The sequence below is a fragment of the Ranitomeya variabilis genome, chromosome 3 (assembly GCF_051348905.1).
Source record: "Ranitomeya variabilis isolate aRanVar5 chromosome 3, aRanVar5.hap1, whole genome shotgun sequence".
Classification (NCBI taxonomy): domain Eukaryota; kingdom Metazoa; phylum Chordata; class Amphibia; order Anura; family Dendrobatidae; genus Ranitomeya; species Ranitomeya variabilis.
In genome coordinates this window covers 231,899,024-231,919,194 of record NC_135234.1, presented here as the reverse complement: position 1 = coordinate 231,919,194, position 20,171 = coordinate 231,899,024, and the positions used below count along the sequence as shown (strand labels likewise).

At 47.5% G+C, this 20,171-nt stretch overlaps 1 protein-coding gene across 6 annotated transcripts in view; it reads right to left on the bottom strand.

The window, feature by feature from the left end:
* The window catches only part of EPS8L3 (EPS8 signaling adaptor L3), a 220,354-nt gene that overhangs the window by 91,626 nt on the left and 108,557 nt on the right, over positions 1–20,171 (bottom strand). For 5 of the 6 annotated variants that reach the window (XM_077295225.1, XM_077295229.1, XM_077295228.1 and 2 more), the window contains exons 2-3: positions 17,220–17,264; positions 12,331–12,407 (exon numbers count right to left, since the gene is read on the bottom strand). The exons of the other annotated variant lie outside the window; for it this stretch is intronic. In XM_077295225.1, coding sequence (XP_077151340.1) covers positions 12,331–12,407; positions 17,220–17,248 — 106 coding nt within the window. In that variant the 5' untranslated portion in view covers positions 17,249–17,264. The remainder of the gene's footprint in view (positions 1–12,330; positions 12,408–17,219; positions 17,265–20,171) is intronic. 6 annotated transcript variants of the gene reach the window in all.

The following is a 20,171-nucleotide window of genomic DNA, read 5'->3' as shown; positions in this document are numbered from 1 at the left end:
CCCACCAAATCGGAGGCCGAGGGTCCCCGCCCACCAAATCGGAGGCCGAGGGGCTTCGCCAACCAAATCGGAGGCCGAGGAGCCCCGCCCACCAAATCGAAGGCCGAGCGGCCCCGCCCACCAAAGCGGAGGCCGAGGGGCCTGGCCCCGCCCACCAAAGCGGAGGCCGAGGGGCCCCGCCCACCACATCGGAGGCCGAGGGTCCCCGCCCACCAAATCGGAGGCCGAGGGTCCCCGCCCACCAAATCGGAGGCCGAGGGTCCCCGCCCACCAAATCGGAGGCCGAGGGTCCCCGCCCACCAAATCGGAGGCCGAGGGTCCCCGCCCACCAAATCGGAGGCCGAGGGGCCCCACCAACCAAATCGGAGGCCGAGGGGCCCCGCCCACCAAATCGGAGGCCGAGGGTCCCCGCCCACCAAATCGGAGGCCGAGAGGCCCCGCCAACCAAATCGGAGGCCGAGGGGCCCCGCCCACCAAATCGGAGGCCGAGGGTCCCCGCCCACCAAATCGGAGGCCGAGAGTCCCTGCCCACCAAATCGGAGGATAAGGGGCCCCGCCAACCAAATCGGAGGCCGAGGGGCCCCGCCAACCAAATCGGAGGCCGAGGAGCCCCACCCAACAAATCGAAGGCCGAGCGGCCCCGCCCACCAAAGCGGAGGCCTAGGGGCCCCGACCACCACATCGGAGGCCGAGGGGCCCCGCCCACCAAATCGGAGGCCGAGGGGCCCCGCCCACCAAATCGGAGGCCGAGGGTCCCTGCCCACCAAATCGGAGGCCGAGGGTCCCCGCCACCAAATTGGAGGCCGAGGGTCCCCGCCCACCAAATCGGAGGCCGAGGGGCCCCGCCTACCAAATCAGAGGCCGAGGGTTCCTGCCCACCAAATCGGAGGCCGAGGGTCCCCGCCCACCAAATCGGAGGCCGAGGGGCCCCGCCCACCAAATCGGAGGCCGGGGGTCCCCGCCCACCAAATCGGAGGCCGAGGGGCCCCGCCCACCAAAGCGGAGGCCGAGGGGCCCCGCCCACCAAATCGGAGGCCGAGGGTCCCCGCCCACCAAATCGGAGGCCGAGGGTCCCCGCCCACCAAATCGGAGGCCGAGGGGCCCCGCCCACCAAATCGGAGGCCGAGGGGCCCCGCCCACCAAATCGGAGGCCGAGGGTCCACACCAACCAAATCGGAGGCCGAGGGGCCCCGCCCACCAAATCGAAGGCCGAGGGGCCCCGCCCACCAAAGTGGAGGCCGAGGGTCCCCGCACACCAAATCAGAGGCAGAGGGACCCCGCCCACCAAATCGGAGGCCGAGGGGCCCCGCCCACCAAATCGGAGGCCGAGGGTCCCCGCCCACCAAATCGGAGGCCGAGGGGCTTCGCCAACCAAATCGGAGGCCGAGGAGCCCCGCCCACCAAATCGAAGGCCGAGCGGCCCCGCCCACCAAAGCGGAGGCCGAGGGGCCTGGCCCCGCCCACCAAAGCGGAGGCCGAGGGGCCCCGCCCACCACATCGGAGGCCGAGGGGCCCCGCCCACCAAATCGGAGGCCGAGGGGCCCCGCCCACCAAATCGGAGGCCGAGGGTCCCCGCCCACCAAATCGGAGGCCGAGGGTCCCCGCCCACCAAATCGGAGGCCGAGGGGCCCCACCAACCAAATCGGAGGCCGAGGGGCCCCGCCCACCAAATCGGAGGCCGAGGGTCCCCGCCCACCAAATCGGAGGCCGAGAGGCCCCGCCAACCAAATCGGAGGCCGAGGGGCCCCGCCCACCAAATCGGAGGCCGAGGGTCCCCGCCCACCAAATCGGAGGCCGAGAGTCCCCGCCCACCAAATCGGAGGATAAGGGGCCCCGCCAACCAAATCGGAGGCTGAGGAGCCCCGCCCAACAAATCGAAGGCCGAGCGGCCCCGCCCACCAAAGCGGAGGCCGAGGGGCCCGGCCCCGCCCACCAAAGCGGAGGCCGAGGGGCCCCGACCACCACATCGGAGGCCGAGGGGCCCCGCCCACCAAATCGGAGGCGGAGGGGCCCCGCCCACCAAATCGGAGGCCGAGGGTCCCTGCCCACCAAATCGGAGGCCGAGGGTCCCCGCCACCAAATTGGAGGCCGAGGGTCCCCGCCCACCAAATCGGAGGCCGAGGGGCCCCGCCTACCAAATCAGAGGCCGAGGGTTCCTGCCCACCAAATCGGAGGCCGAGGGTCCCCACCCACCAAATCGGAGGCCGAGGGGCCCCGCCCACCAAATCGGAGGCCGGGGGTCCCCGCCCACCAAATCGGAGGCCGAGGGGCCCGCCCACCAAAGCGGAGGCCGAGGGGCCCCGCCCACCAAATCGGAGGCCGAGGGTCCCCGCCCACCAAATCGGAGGCCGAGGGTCCCCGCCCACCAAATCGGAGGCCGAGGGTCCCCGCCCACCAAATCGGAGGCCGAGGGGCCCCGCCCACCAAATCGGAGGCCGAGGGTCCACACCAACCAAATCGGAGGCCGAGGGGCCCCGCCCACCAAATCGAAGGCCGAGGGGCCCCGCCCACCAAAGTGGAGGCCGAGGGTCCCCGCACACCAAATCAGAGGCAGAGGGACCCCGCCCACCAAATCGGAGGCCGAGGGGCCCCGCCCACCAAAGCGGAGGCCGAGGGTCCCCGCCCACCAAATCGGAGGCCGAGGGTCCCTGCCCATCAAATCGGAGGCCGAGGGGCCCCGCCAACCAAATCGGAGGCCGAGGGGCCCCGCCAACCAAATCGGAGGCCGAGGAGCCCCGCCCACCAAATCGAAGGCCGAGCGGCCCCGCCCACCAAAGCGGAGGCAGAGGGACCCCGCCCACCAAATCGGAGGCCGTGGGGCCCCGCCAACCAAATCGGAGGCCGAGGGTCCCCGCCCACCAAATTATTCTTACATTTGAATAAATAAAGTATATATGGATTCTAGACTCCCGATTCTTTAGAATCGGGCTGCCATCTAGTGGTATATAATCGAGTATAAGCCGAGACGCATAATTTTACCAGAAAAAACTGGGAAAACTTATTGTCTCAAGTATAAGCTGGGTATGCATTGTCCCCTCATCCCTATCCTGGTATGCATTGTCCCCTCATCCCTATCCTGGTATGCATAGCTCCTCATCCCCATCCTGGTGTGCATGGTTCCTCATCCCCATCCTGGTCGGCATGGTTTATCATCCCAATTCTGGTTTGCATGGCCTCATCATCCCAATTCTGGCTTGCATGGCTCCTCATCCCTACCCTGTTATGCATAGCCCCCCTCATCCCTATCCTGGTATACATGGCCTCCTCATCCCTTTCCTGTCATGCATTGCTCCTCATCCCTATCCTGGTTGACATGGTACCTAATCCTCATCCTTAAATGCATGGCTAGGAAAAACCCAATGTGGCTAAACAAAGAAGTAAGAGGGGCAATTAACAGTAAAAAGAAAGCATTTAAACTACTTAAGCAGGATGGTGCCATTGAAGCTCTAAAAAACTATAGGGAGAAAAATACTTAATCTAAAAAACTAATTAAAGCTGCCAAAAAGGAAACAGAGAAGAACATTGCTAGGGACAGTAAAACTACCGTATTTTCCGGCGTATAAGACGACTGGGCGTATAAGACGACCCCCCAACCTTACCAGTTAAAATATAAAATCTTCTTAAAAGTCGGGGGTCTTCTCATACACCGTATGTCGTCTTATAGGGCCGGTGAATATGTGCCTTTTGGGGGGGGGGAGTGATCCTGATGACGACGAGGGGGCGTCTCACAGGAAAGTGAGTATCCCCCATTACCTTATCGTAGCGCTGCAGCGTGGGGGTCTCTGTGCTGGGAGCGGCGGCTGCTGTGCTGTGGTGTGGCGGCTCCTCTTCTGCAGTGTGGGGCCTCTGTGCTGTGGGGTGGCGGCGGCGGTGTATCTTTATGCAGTCGGGGCTCCTCCGGCATCTCCTTAAAGCCTGGAGGCCCAGCCGGCAACTCCATCGGTACAATGCGGTGGCCTCCGGGAAAATGGCCGCTGCTCAGATTCAGATCTCGTCCCGAGATCTCGGGAGACGAGATCTGAATCTGAGCAGCGGCCATTTTCCCGGAGGCAGCTCAATAGGTGCGATGCGGTGGCCTCCGGGAAAATGGCCGCTGGGGGCTGCGCATGCTCAGATTCAGATCTCGTCCCGAAATCTCGGGACACGAGATCTGAATCTAAGCAGCGGCCATTTTCCCGGAGGCCACCGCATTACACCGATGGAGTTGCCGGCGAGGCTTCCAGGCTTTAAGGAGATGCCGGAGGAGCCCCGACTGCATGAAGATACGCCGCCGCCACCGCCCCACAGCACCAGAGGCCCCACACTGCAGAAGAGGAGCCGCCGCACCACAGCACAGCAGCCGCCGCTCCCAGCACAGAGACCCCACGCTGCAGCGCTACGATAAGGTAATGGGGGATACTCACTTTCCTGTGAGACGCCCCCTCGTCGTCATCAGGACCACTCCCCCCCCCCACCCACCATATACACCAGGCGTACAAGGCGATACCCGGCGTATAAAACGACCCCCGACTTTTAAGAAGATTTTCAGGGGTTAAAAAGTCATCTTATACGCCGGAAAATACGGTAATCCCAAACTGTTCTTCACCTACTACATATCAATAGTAAAAGAATTAAGTGAAAGTGTAGTCCCCTTAAAAAATTGTGAGGAAAGAGTTGTTGTAGATGACGAGGAAAAAGCTAATATGTTAAACACCTTCTTCTTCACGGTATTCATGGTGGAAAATAAAATACTAGGTGAAATGCCGAGAGACAAAGGAAACCCCATATTAAGGGTCACCAATCTAACCCAAGAAGAGGTGCTAAACCGGCTAAATAAGATTAAAATAGATAAATCTTCAGGTCCGGATGGCATACACCCACGACTATTAAGACAACTAAGTAATGTAATAGACAAACCATTATTTCTTATATTTAGGGACTCTATAGCGACGGGGATTTATTCTGACAGAATATAGGCTGAACTAGATGGACAAATTTATTTTTTCGGCTTTGCTAACTATGTTACTATGTTACTATGATCCTCATCCCCATCCTTGTATACGTCACTCCCCATCCCCATTCTGGTATGCTCTCACAGACCTGCAATAACTTCTTTAAGATGCTCATCTGTCATCCACTCATTACCTGTAGTAATGGCACCTGTTTGAAGTTGTTATTAGTAGAAAAGACTCCTGTCCACAACCTCAAACAGTTACATTCCAAACTCAACTATAGTGAAGACCAAAGAGATGTCAAAGGACACCAGAAACTCAATTGTAGCCCTGCACTAGGCTGGGAAGACTGATTCAGCAATAGGCAAGCAACTTGGTGTGATGAAATCAACTGTGGGAGCAATAATAACAAAATGGAAGACATTCAAGACCACTGATAATCTCCCTCAATCTTGGGCTCCACTCAAGATCTCACCCCGTGGGGTCAAAATGATCACAATAACGGCAAGCAGAAATCCTAAAATCATAAGGGGTGATCCAGTGAATGACCTGCATAGAGCTGGGACCACCGTAACAAAGGCTACCATCAGTAAAACACTATGCTGCAGTGTCAGACGTGTCCCCCTGCTTAAGCCAGTACATGTCCGGGCCATCTGAAGTTTGCTAGAGAGCATTTGGATTATCCAGATGAGTATTGGGAGAATGTCAAATGGTCTGATGGAACCAAAGTAGAACTGTTTGGTAGAAACAAAACTCGTCATGTTTGGAGGAGACAGAATGCTGAGTTGCATCCAAAGAACACCATACCTACTATGAAGCATGGGGGCAGCTTTGCTCATGCTTTGGGGCTCTTTCTCTGCAAAAGGACCAGGACAACTGATCTGTGTTCATGAAAGAATGAATGAGGCCATGTATCGTGAGATTTTGAGTGTAAACCTCCTTCCATCAGCAAGGGCATTGAAAATGAAACGTGGATGGGTCTTTCAGCATGATAATGATCCCAAGCACACTGCCAGGGCAACGAAGGAGTGGCCTCGTAAGAAGCATATGAAAGTACTGGAGTGTCCTATCCAGTTTCCAGATCTCAACCCCATAGAAAACTTGGAGGGAGTTGAAAGAACGTGTTGCTCAGCCAAAGGCCCAAAAAAATCAATGCTCTAGAGAAGATCGGCATGGAGGAATGGGCCAACATACCACCAACAGTGTGTGCCAACCTTGTGAAGACTTACAGAAAATGTTTGACCTCTGTTATTGCCAACAAAGGATATATAACAAAATATTGAGGTGAACTTTTGTTACTAACCAAATACTTATTTTCCACCATAATTTGCAAAGTAAATCTTGCCAAAACAGAGAAGGTGATTTTCTGGATTTATTTTCTCATTTTGACTCTCATAGTTGTGGTCTACCTATAATGTCAATTACAGGCCTCTCTCATCTTTTTAAGTGGGAGAACTTGCATAATTGGTGGCTGACTAAATACTTTTTTCCCCACTGGATTATTATTATGATTTATTATTATAGTACCATTTATTCCATGGCGCTATACATTTGAGGAGTGGTATACATAATAAAAACAAGTACAGTAATCTTAGACAATACAACTCACGACTGGTACAGGAGGAGAGAGCACCCTGCCCACGAGGGCTCGCAATCTACAAGGGATAGGTGAGGATACAGTCGTCGAGGATAGAGATGGTCGTGCAGTGGTATGGTTGTGCGGCGCGCCCCCACACCGCCGCAGGGCCGAGGGGTACCCGGAGCCGGGCCTCTAGGTCTCAGTCCTGGGGTTGTCACGGTGGCTAGACCCGGTCCGTGGCCCTGTCCGTCAGTGGGGGACGTCCGGTGAAATAGGTGGTGATAACGGTGGTGTAGCGGTGCAGTTGTGGGGTGCAGGTCGCGGTAAATAACGAGGACACCAGGTTGCAGTCTCTTTACCTCTTTACTGGAGATCTCTGAGTCCTCAGTCCAGAATACGGTTCACCAGGCTGCGCAAGTCCGGCCGGTCCAATGGCACCTCCAGAGTTCTCTTCACAGGTGGAAATCAGTGCCTTCCTTCTTAGCGCTGTGTGTTGTAGTCCTTCCCTGCTGTGCTCACGGAAAGTACCCCACAACTGTTGTGTCTGTTTCTTAAGTTCCCTCACAACTCGATTAGATGTTCCTCTCTTATTCCATCCCTCCCTGTTATTCAGGTTGGAACGGCACCCGTTTGTCAGGTAGGCCTGGAGTTCTTCCGGGACCCTAGTGACGCCCCTCTCCCGCAATTGCCCCCCAAGACTTCATAGGTGATATGTGGTAGACAGCCCGCCTGAGACTGACTGTCCTGCCGCTGTTTGGAGTATGGCTTAAAGCTGTATATTATTCCACTCCCTCGGCGTTCCGGCCACCGGTAATGCGCCTCAGCAAGGTGCTGCCTCTTTCAACAAAACCCCTGCTGGTATTCTCCTTCTGCTCGATTTCGTTTCTCACTCAGCACAATCTATCTCGCTTCTAGTCCTTTCTTAGGGCACCGCCGCTATTCTGAGCAGGCACGGTCCCGTTGCGTTCTTTCAATGCCAAGCCTCTGCCAGGATCCCACCCCTGGCAGAGACCCTACTGTCTCTTCCTCCACAACACCCTCTCTCACTAGGTGTTGCTTCGTTCAATCCAGTCAGCGTTCTCTTCTAACTTCCTGCCTGACCCCCAGTTTACCCACTATGGTGGGGAGTGGCCTAATGAATAGCACCCTTAGCTCCCCCCGGAGGCCCTGCTGTGAAACATATTGGTGTCTGTGATACCTGATCAGAGGAACTCCTTCAGTGCCATCGAACGCGCCATGGCTCCCCTTAGTGGCGGAGCCACAGTACTGCAACGACCAGGACTCTGGGGCGCTGCAGTTGATCGGTGGTTACTGCAGTTTGTAGGCATGTCAGAAGAGGTAGGTCTTCAGGTTCATTTTTAAGGTTTCCATGGTAGGCAAGAGTCTGATATGTTGTGGTAGAGAATTCCAGAGTAGGGGTGATGCATGGGAGAAATCTTGTATGCAATTGTGGGAAGAGGAGATAAGAGGGGAGTAGAGAAGAAGATCTTGTGAGTATCGGAGGTTGCGTGCAGGTAAGTACCAGGAGACTAGGTCATAGATGTATGGAGGAGACAGGATGTGGATGGCTTTGTATGCCATGGTTTGGGTTTTGAACCGGAGTCTCTGGGTAATGGGGAGCCAGTGCAGGGATTGACAGAGGGGAGAGACTGGGGAATAGCGGGGGGACAGGTGGATTAGTCGGGCAGCAGAGTTTAGAATAGAATAGAGGGGTGCGAGAGTGTTAGAGGGGAGGCAACAGAGCAGGAGGTTGCAGTAGTCAAGGCGGGAGATGATGAGGGTATGGACTAGGGTTTTTGCAGATTCTTGGTTGAGGAATGTACGGATCCGGGAAATATCTTTGAGTTGAAGTCGGCAGGAAGTGGAAAGCACTTGGATATGTGGTTTGAAGGAGAGATCAGAGTCAAGGATTACCCCAAGGCAGAAAGCTTGTAGGACTAGGGAGAGTGAGCAGCCATTTACTTTAATGGATAGGTCCTTTGGGGGGGTCGAGTGAGTCAGGGGAAAGATGATAAATTCTGTTTTGTCCATATTAAGTTTTAGAAATCTAGCGTGGAAGAAGGATGAAATCGGGGACATACATTGTGGGATTTTGGTTAGTAGGGAGGTGATATAGGTCCAGAGATGTAGATCGGTGTGTCATCAGAATAGAGGTGATACTGAAAGCCATGAGATTCTATCAGCTGTCCGAGGCCGAAGGTGTATATGGATAAGAGCAGGGGCCCTAGGACTGAACCATGTGGGACTCCGATAGATAGGGGGCAAGATGATGAGGTGGTGTGCGAGTGGGAGATACTGAATGTCCGGTCTATCAGGTATGATGAGTGTTATGATCCTGGTGGTTAGGAACACTTGAATTGACCTGATAGGTAAACCAGAAATATAGGACAAGCTCTGGGGACGTGGGAACTTTACTGACCGCAAACCTGATCCTATCACACTCACTATAGGCAGCCATGGAACGTACCTAACTCTCCCTAGACGTCTCTTCACAGCCTGAGAGCTAGCTACCCCTAGAGAGAAACAAAAGCCTCACTTGCCTCAGAGAAATTTCCCCAAAGTAAAGTCAGCCCCCCACAAATAATGACGGTGAGTTAAGAGGAAAATACAAACATAGGAATGAAAATAGGTTTTAGCAAAAGAGGCCCACTAGTACTAAATAGAATGAGGATAGCAAGGGAACTGTGCGGTCAGTATAAAATACTACAAAAATATCCACGCAGAGAATACAAAAAATGACCCTCACACCGACTCACGATGTGAGGGCGCAACTCTGCTCCCCAGAGCTTCCAGCAAGCAAGAAAATAGCATGTAAGCAAGCTGGACTGAACTTATCATATACTGAGAAACATTTTCCAAAAGCAATGAGCAAAAATGAATTAGCATGAACTTAGCTTCTCCAGGAGGAGACAGGTCACACGTGAAGTCCCAGAGAGATCTGAACCCAATACTGAATACAACGACAGCTGGCAACAAGTAAAGATCTAGGTGGAGTTAAATAGGCAACCAGCACTGCAGAAAACGAGGCAGCTGGAGCCCAGCTAAAGAGCAGCAGTATCACTCAAAGCCACCAGAGGGAGCCCACGAACAGAACCCAACAAAGTACCATTTACGACCACAGGGGGGAGCCCGAGAACGGAATTCACAACAGATGAGATCCAAGATAGGGCCAAGTCAGTGATGCCAAGAGATGAGAGGGTCTGTAGTAATAGGGAATGGTCCACTGTGTCAAAGGTGGAGGACAGGTTCAGGAGGAAGAGGACAAGTTCAGGAGGAAGAGGACAGAGTAGTGTTGTTTGGCTTTGGCGGTTAATAGGTCATTGGTGACTTTAGTTAGGGCAGTTTTAGTGGAGTGATGCAGCCGGAAGCCACATTGTATACATATACATATACCAGAATGGGCCCAAGATAAGGGATATATATACCAGGATGGGGAATATATATGCCAGGATGGGGAACATATATACCAGGATGGGTCCAGGATAGGGAACATATATATATATGAGGATGGGGAACATTCATAACAAGATGGGGGCCCAGAATGGGAAAATATATATACCAGGATGGAGGTCATATACAGTGGGAAAAAAGGGACCAGGACGACTGATCCATGTACATGAAAGAATAAATGGGGCCATGTATCATGAGATTTTGAGTACAAACCTCTTTCCATCAGCAAGGGCATTGAAGATGAAACAAGGATTGGTCTTTCAGCATCCAACAAAGGATATATAACAAAATATTGAGATGAACTTTTGTTAATGACCAAATACTTATTTTCCACCATAATTTGCAAAATAAATGTTGCCAAATCGGACAAGGTGATTTTCTAGATTTGTTTTCTCATTTTGACTCTCATAGTTGTGGTCTACCTATGATGTCAATTACAGGCCTCTCTCATCTTTTTAAGTGGGAGAACTTGCACAATTGGTGGCTGACTAAATACTTTTTTTCCCCACTGTATACCAGAATGGAGGATAAATACTAGGAAGAGCCCAGGATGGGGGACATATATACCAGGAATTAACCCAAGATGGGCACATTACTACATAATGGAGGAGGTAGTGCAAATCATATGTTCTTATAGGATTTAGAAAGCAACAAGGGCCCATACATCTGTCCAACAAGCGGGAAAGGCCTCAGGTGCAAATTGTGCATTGGTGCACATCAGACTCTAGTGATGTTACTGTTTACATTTACATCCCAATGATGTTCAATACAATTAGGTATTTCTGAGTGATTATTATTTTAGAAGAGTTTCACAATTAAACAGGATGGATCCCCAGGTAAAAAAGTGACCAGTTTTTGGTCTTATTTTATTCCTGCTGCTCCCCTGAATATTCACTTTTTTTCTTTTTAAATCCACTATAAGATACCAGAGATAATGGGTTTATTTATTTAATGCTAATTTCTATGGTCTTTACCAATTTGGCGTGGCTTACAAAATTATCTAGGGGTGTTTCTGCATTATTACCCTGTAAGCCACACCACCTTTAATGAACTTAAAAATTTGAATACATAAAAAGGTCTATATCTCTGCACCTGCTTGGAAGATTTAAAAAGTGGAAAAGAATTATATAATTGGGAAGCTGAGTCACTTTTTACGGACAAGCCGTGAGACGGAATGGTCACGGAGTCCGGGGCCAAAATCCTGGAAGGTACATCATAAACAGAAGGAAGAGACAAAGGAATAGTCAGGTAATGGTCCAAGGTCAGAATACCAGGAGAAAAGCAGATCAGAGCAGAAGGGGTTAAACAGACGGATTTTCTGAACAAGGTCCAAGGTCAGGCAATGAAAAGATGTACTAACAAAATGCAAATCACAGAGAGACAAACCACACAGTAGCTGACTGTACGTCTTGCAGAGGTCTGGGAGAAACAGTCCACTTAAGTAGCCTGGCAATCACATGGGTGCAATGAACACCTGGAAACAGCCAGTGTCTAGTCTCAGAATGGATGGCCGAGCTGTCAATCAACACACTAACAGCTCAGCACGTCCCTGCACTAGACTTGATGGCTGAGCTGTCAATCAAAGTACTGACAGTTTCAGCATGGACCTGTACAAAATTGGACGGCTGACCTCTCAGTAACTGCATCTCAGACACATTGAGGGGTGGGACCGTGACAATATTAAGGGGACTAGCATTAGTAATATCAGGTAAAAAACTGTCCACTTTTGACCTGGGGACCATTTCTCTTCAACAAGAGAGGTTTTTAAATTTTTTTTAAACCTATTTGTATGTTGACCCACTATGCATTGTGCAATAAGGATCCATATCTCGGGCCACATAGTTTTGTGTGCGATGCTATGAACTAGACCACGTTTTTCCCTAGATGCACCAAAATAGTACTTCTACAAAAAAAGCTTGTTGTAATGTATGGCTTCTGATGGAGCTGGCTGCAATTTAGTTTTTATAAAAACTGTGCAAAAAAATCTATATTATAATATATAGTCCTAATAAAGTCCTTCCACATTGTACCAGCTGGTTAATTTCTGTACTGTTATATTTGGATTACAAGACAAACTATATTACTGCTAAATCATTACTACTATGAAATTAAAGCTTTTAGTTTAGTTTTATCATTTTCTAGAGTGAGATTTAGGACACAGATGCACAGCAGAAATGTACAATGCAAGTTACAAGTTCTACAGGGCTGTAACACTACTGTGAGCAGGAGTACTTTTAACCATCAAGCTTACAACATTTTCTATCTGGCGCTTGGCACCATCTGCTCTTTTGCATTAGAGTATCCATTAGTGTATTGAGCTTAATGAATTAAGATTTCATAGCTTGGAATAAAAAGAAGAATTGCACTTACCGTAGATAGATTTTGCACTTGGTCTCTTACCAATATTGATAGATTGAATGGATTCTGCTTGTTGTGCCAGCACACCTCTAATACAGAACATAGATGGCATATACAGTGTCACCATATAGGTATTATAAAACATTTACACTTTATCCATTTTGATGCAATTATAACCCTATCCATGAAGGATGTGCGATTTGCTCCCTTTGCTCTGTATGGTGACATGCAAAATTGCAGGATATGAAGACTACAGGTGGTACTTATTTCTGAGATATCCTTCTTAAAACAAACCTGTCAGCAGAATTGTGCTCAATAAACTATAGACATTGTCAGGTTGGCGCTGTTATAATGATTAAAATGATTCCTTGGTTGATGAAATCCACCTTGTGGTTACTGTTCAATCTGTATTTGCAGTTTTCAGATAGGGCTCATACTTATGTGCAAGGAAAATGGAGGAGTGCAATTTGATAAAAAATCGGAATGCACTCTGACCAATGTTAATCTATGAGTCTCAGCTCATCTGCAATTTTTTTTTCTCAGCTGAAATCAGAGTGAGAAAAAAATTGTAGCATGCTGCGATTGTCCTTGTGTCTCGGACGATACTCGTCAAAGCAAGTCAATGGGTGTGATAAAAAAAATCACACTGATGTCTTTTGAAAAGCTGGTAATTCATCTGCCATGTACAATAAAATCCCATGCCATTTTTTACAAAAAAATAATTTAGTATGTAATAAAATACCTCTAAAGTGAGCTGCACATGCACTGGACTAATTATATATGTCACTGACATCTTTATACGAGGGGCGTTCATTAAAAATTTCCCCTGACCCACTTTCATTTATCACAGGATGCTGAAACTGTACGGGTAATGATTTAAGTCTCTATTGGTTACTTGCCAATTTGCAACTCAAAACTGATAACGGTCTTGATTTTACAGGTGCTGAAGTGGTGTGAGGTTTGATAGTGAACCCAGTGGAATACAGAGCAGTCATCAAGTTCCTTTACTTGAAAGGCCGCAGACCAAAGGAATCGTTCGATGAGATGAAAGAGGTTTATGGTGATGATTCTCCATTATATGACGTAGTCAAGAACTGGCATTGTCAATTCAATTGTGGTCGGACTTTGATGCAAACACTGCTATTGATGAACACACTAGCAAGTGGAGGTCGCCATTTTAGAAAATCGCCGCGTAACTATTTGCCACCTAGCCCAAAATATCAGTGGAAACAATCATCCAAGACCATCTTCACATGCATAAGGTATCCGCTCACTGGGTTCCCCGGCTGCTCACACCTTTCCAGAAGCAGGAACGAGTCGAATGCTCTCAGGCTCTATTGACGATGTGCCATGGAAACCAGGAGGACTTTTTCAACAGACTGATCACACAGGAGGAACCTGGGTCCGTCACTATGACCCTGAGACTAAAGTCGAGTTGATGCAATGGACACATCATGATTCACTGCCTCCAAAGAAGGCACGTGCTTAACCCTCGGCAGGCAAAGTCATGTTCACAATATTTTGGGACCAGCACAGAGTAGTATTGATGAATTTCCTAGCAAAGGGTACCATGATCACTGGGGCATACAATGCTTCACTGCTGCAGAAATTGCAGGAGGCCATCAGAATCAAGAGATGTGGCATGCTCACCGAAGATGTCCGCCTTCTGCTAGACAATGCCCCAGTTCACAATTCACATGTTGCCCAAAATGGAAGCATGCTCCTGTGGCTTTGAAATTCTACCGCATCCCCTTTATTCACCCGACCTCGCACCATTGGACTTCCACCTCTTTCCAACAATTAAGTTATTTTTGAAGGGCAAGCATTTTCCAGATGATGAGACTTCTGAAGTCATAACATGGCTTTTGGAGCAACCTGTCGACTTCTGCAAGCGAGGTGTTTACAGTTGCTTAAAGAGATGGGAGAAGTGCATGTCCCTAGGTGGCACCTATGTAGAGAAGAACCAAGTTTCATTGCTCCCAGTCCACAGGAAGTGGTTCAGGGGAAATCTTTAATAAACGCCCATTGTATCTATCTATTCTATGGGTATAAATCTATTCTATTTATTCTATTCTGTCAGGTCACGCTGTAATTTTACTGTACACGGTAGATGAATTGTCAGCTATTCAAAGGACATTAAAAATCCCATGCTTTTTTTTCTTGAAAGAAATGAATTTACAAAAAAACATGTACAGTAAACTACACACACAAAGCACTGATTATATAACGCATTCAAATATTAAAATATATATTTTTGTATGTATCTATCGATCTATCTATCTATCTATCTATCTATCTATCTATCTATCTATCTATCTATCTATCTATCTATTTATTTAATCTCTCTGTCTCTCTCCCTATATATCGTGAAGAATATTTCCTTGGAAAACTATGACTAAATTACATAGAGACTTGCTCTATGTAAAAGCTCATGTTAAAATCGCATTGCAATCGGATCACATGCGCATATAAATGGGATATAAATCGGATGCTAGGTGTTAAAATCAGATTGTACTTCCTTGAAAATCACATGACACTTGCATGACAGGTGTCAGACTTTTCTGGACCAAAATTGGATCTTTTTTTTACAGGAATTGGTATCAGCCCTTGATGAGATACTCATGCTTCGGGGCGGGCCTGTGGCTGGGTCTTTATGTGGGCTCTGTTCACATATTCATCCTTATGGGCTAATGACAGGTTACTGATCCTTCAGTGACCTGCTTCTTATTTTACATAATGCATATAACATTGTTGGCTTTGGAAAAAAAATTGAACTACATCAAAATGGTGGTGGCGGCGTTTGCGCAGTATATGCTACTGCACAAGTGCCGCCGCCATTTTGCTGCAGCCAAATCTTTTTTTCCCCCAACAAAATGGCACCACCTGCGGCGCTTGCGCATTAGCATCTAATGGCAAGTGATAGATGCTACTGCTCATGCCCCGCTGTCAGCGCCATTTTGCTGAAATAAATATTTTTTTCTAAGCCAACAATATATGCATTATGCGATAGATGCTGCAGCGCATACACCTCTGCTAGTGCCATTTTGCTGAAGTTCAATTTTTTTTTCTAAGTCAACAATATTATATGCATTATGTAAAATAGGAGGCAGGTTACTGAAGAATCAGTGACCTTTCATAAACCCATAAGAATGAATATGTGAACAAAGCAAAATATAAAGATTCCCCCACAGGCTGTCCCAAAGCACGAGAATCTCATTAGCAGAAAACTGCAACTACAGTATAAAGAACAATCACAATTTGGATTTCATCAACCAAGGTACAGTATCATTGTAATCAGTATAACGGCGCCAACCTGACAGTGTCTGTAGGTTACTTAGCAAAATCCTGCTGAAAGGTTCACTTTAACTGTACAATTTTTTTTTTTTTGCCAAATTCAAATTTTTTTTAAAGGGAACCTGCCAGCTGAACAGATGGCATTGCCCCCAGCTGGCTCCTCCCACACCTCTCTAGTTGATTGACAGGTCCCTTTCTTGTCTGTAAATTGAAAGAGAACTTCATCACCTAGAGCGGGAAAAATCATCCATTGGGTAGTGCCAGATTAGCCCCAGCTCTGCTTCTGCTATGGTCCCCGGTTGGATCTTCACACTATATACTCTCCAGTGTTTTCAGAGAGAAATATAGCTGTTCTGAAATTTCACAGCCAGGCACTGATTTATGGTGCTAAAAGCTTGAGCAACATGAATAAGCTGACAGATTTCCTTTAAGACAACTCAATTTTAAATTCCTTAATATAATATTGGGAATATATAGCTTATACTATTGTCTCATGGATCCTGAAAATGTTGCCATGCTTCACAATCATGCCTGTTGGTGTGTCTGAAATCAGTGAATGACTGTACTGCCTTCCAATCTAGGGTAGGTGCATTCTGAGCTATCGGGATGGTGAATGACAGCTCAGACGTCCAATTGGGAGATGGGGTGTGCTGAACTGTTAGTGTCTTAAGTGGCAGTTTAGCCGTCCAATCAATGCCAGGGCATTCCACGGCTTTCTCCATTTGTTTCCTGTTTGGTGTAATCTCAAAGCTATTTAGTTGGCTCTTTGCCTGCCTTAGATTTCTGCCAATTGTAGCTTTACTGAAGTGGTGTGTGTTTGCTTTGTGCTCCTAGTCTTGTATTTTGATCTTTACTACTCGACCTTGGATTTTCCCTGACCAGCCGTTTGCACAGTTCTTTTGTCATCATCTGCTATTATAATTATTATTTATTATTATAGCGCCATTTATTTTATTTGGCTTTTCCACACGTTTCTCCCAGTTTTGCCAAAATGTGCAGGACATGGGCATGACAACTCATCTAATTCTCAGCTGCATGCTACTCGACAGACACTCCAGATTCATGAGAGGGCATATACATCTCCATGAATGAGGAATGATTGACTCCGGCATGCCCCCTCATCAAGACCAGCGTGAATAATGCCAGCCTTGATGAATCAGGCCTTTAGTCTGCTACATTGTATCTGTTCATAACAGCAGTTACATTGCTCTATGTTATCCCCCACATGACAAATATAATTAGTGCCCCATAGATCCAACTGCTGTAGGCAAATTTCAAACAAATGTATAAAGATAATCATCATATTTTCACCCCCCAAAAAATAGATGGTTTTCCAAAAACTGTCATCTGAGCTGAAAAAATGATTAATATTGTTCTGAGTGGTCCGTTTTTTCCATAGACAGCACTTTGATCGAAACTAGGATCATATGAACATAGCCTGGTAATGAGGCCAGTCATGGTGTTCATAGTTTTCAAAGAAAATAGTGCTTCATACATGTATTCCTTTCTTATATTTATCATGCAGTTGCTAAATAATAAAAATAATGTATTGTCAGAATTGTCTGTAATTATTGAATGTTTGTACACAACGTAGCACTAGTACTTACTCTATTGCATTCAGGAAACCCTGATCCATATTTGGTGCTTATACCCTAAAAAGGATGAAAATGCATATTCAATTGATTGCATATTTTTATGTAAATTGGCAGTAGGCATAAGCAAAGACATAAGCAAATATATAATGTAAAAAAGCATATACAGCAATGTGCACATTTTTTTAGAAAGATATGGAAAATGCAGCAAAGATGTTTTTAAAAAATAGAAGTGTTAATAGTTTTCTATCAATTAACAAAATGCAAAGTGAAAGAACAAAAGTGAAATCTAAATCAAATCAATATTTCTTGTGACCATCGTTTGCCTTCAAAACAGCATGAAAGCATTGATTCCTCTAGTTACACTTGCACACAGGGCCGTATTTGCCACTAGGCACTTGAGGGCACGTGCCTACGGCGGCGGGATGCGGGGGGGGCGCATTGAGCTAGGTTTTATTCTTTTTTTTTCTTATAAAACTCCGGGGTCAAGTGCCCCCGTGTTTTTTTCCATTGCTGCAAGTACCTCATTTGCTGGATCACGACAAAACCGCAAGTGCCGCACATGTCTGCAATTCCCATAGGGAATGAATGAGGCCGAACCCAGTGTTGCCGTAAGTGATCCATTACGCGGCAGATGCGGAAAAACTGCCGGATCTACTGCAAAAGGCGACTTTCACATCAGCGATTTTTGCCAAAGTCACTGCCGATAGTGTCATACTCACCAAAGGGGGAGGCAGCACTAAAAGTGCCTAGGGCAGCAGAAACTCTAAATACGGCCCTGCTTGCACACAGTTTTTGAAATTACTCAGTAGGAAGGCTGTTCCAAACATCTTGGAGGACTAACCATCTGTGGATGTAGGCTTGTGCAAATCTGAATGATGACTCAATGATGATGAAATCAGGATTTTGCGGGAGCCATATCATTACTTCCATGGCTTCTTGTTTTTCTTTATACTGAAGATATTTCTCAATAACATTGTCTGTATATTTGGGGTGGTTTTCTTGCTGTGAAATAAATTCAGATTCAGACACCTCCCTGATTTTATTACATCATGGATAAGTATCTGTCTGTGTTTCTCAGCAGCATTGAGGACACTGATTAATGGGAAGCGTTAAGGACTTTAGACACAGTGGTTGACCAAGGGTGAAAGCAGAGGAAAGATATATAACACTTCCGTTCAAAATTAGAGGTTCAGCAGTGCCATCAGCTCACATCTGGTAGAAATAACTGAGACCCAGCTACTTATCAGTAAAGTTTGGCCAGAAGTGATCTTCATAGAAGAATTGTGGCTAAAAACAAACCGCCATGGAAAGGTGAAGTGACTCAACTAGGAATGAAAACATAAAAACTGGGGTGAAGAAAAGAGCACCAGGTGCTCTGGACATTATGAGTCAAAATTTGAAATATTTGTTTGTAACAAAAGCCAGTTTGTTCAGTGACGGGCTGGAGAGTGGTACAATAATGAGAGTCTCCAGGAAGCAGTGAAGCATGGTGGTGTTTGCTTTCAAGTTTCGGGTTATATTTCAGCACATGGCATTGGGGATTTGTTTAGGATCCATGATGTCTTCATTGCTGAGAAATATAGGTAGATACGTATTCTCATACAATGCCATCAGGGAGGCGTCTGATTATCTCCAAATTTATTTTGCATCAGGAAAATGACCCCAATCACACAGCATATGTCATTAAGACCTATATTCAGTGCAAAAAGTTTTATTGAAAATAATTATATGGATCCCACAAGTTCTGATCTTAACATCATCGTGTCTGTCTGTGATTACATGAAGGATTTGCGCAAGTCTAAATCAACAGATGTTTGGAAATTCATTCAATACTAATATTACAGGCGATGGGCATTAGATTCTGTGATGAGGCATTGGTCTGGCTGTCATTTGTAGAATAGGAAGGAATTTTTCCTCTAATATGAAGCTATTAGGGTCTTCCCCAAGGGTTTTTTGCCTTCCCCTGGATTAACATGCTAGTTTATAGGTTGAATTCAATGGACCAAACTCTACTATCATCCTTAAAACTATGAAACTTTGCAGTTTGTTAAAGTACTGCTCCAGCAGTTTTTGCTTTTCTTCAGGGCTGGAGTGGTGCTTCAAATCCAAAATTCCTGCCCCTAGTCTTATATACTTCCTGGTGTCCTCACCTTCTATCACTGCCTCTCCAGTCCTGCAGCACCATCTTGTGACTGCAACTTCAGACTGGCTGGATGACAGAACTAATGGTCACAAGTAGGGTTGAGCGAAACGGATCGGTCATTTTCATAAGTCGCCGACTTTTGGCAGTCGGGTTTCATGAAACCCGACCCGATCCCAGCATGGGATCGGCCATGCGGTACACGATCTTCGCGCCAAAGTCGCGTTTCATATGACGCTTAAAGCGCTATTTTTCAGCCAATGAAGGTGCACGCAGAGTGTGGGCAGCGTGATGACATAGGTCCTGGTCCCCACCATCTTAGAGAAGGGCATGGCAGTGATTGGCTTGCTTTCTGCGGCGTCACAGGGGCTATAAAGGGGCATTCCCGCCGACCGCCATCTTACTGCTGCTGATCTGAGCGTAGGGAGAGGATGCTGTTGCTTCGTCAGAAGCAGGGATAGCGTTAGGCAGGGTAAATTGACCCCAAAACCGCTTGTGCTGTAGCGATTTCCACTGTCCACCACCACCTTTTCTTTGCAGGGATAGTGGAGGCTAGATTTCTCTTCATCAGCTCTGTAGGTTATAAGGCTCCCTGATAGCTGCGTTGCTGTGTGTACGCCGCTGTTTAAAGCAACTGCTTTTTTCAAAGCACAAATCCTGTTGCTCCTTCCTTTCTGCACAGCTATCTTGTTTGTTTGTCCACACTTTTGACTTTTGTGTGCAGCACTCCTTTTTATTGCTGCCTGCCACACTTTTCTGAGATTACTGTAGGGAGATAGTAATTGTAGTACTTTTTTTTTTGTTTGTTATATCTCTTCAATCCA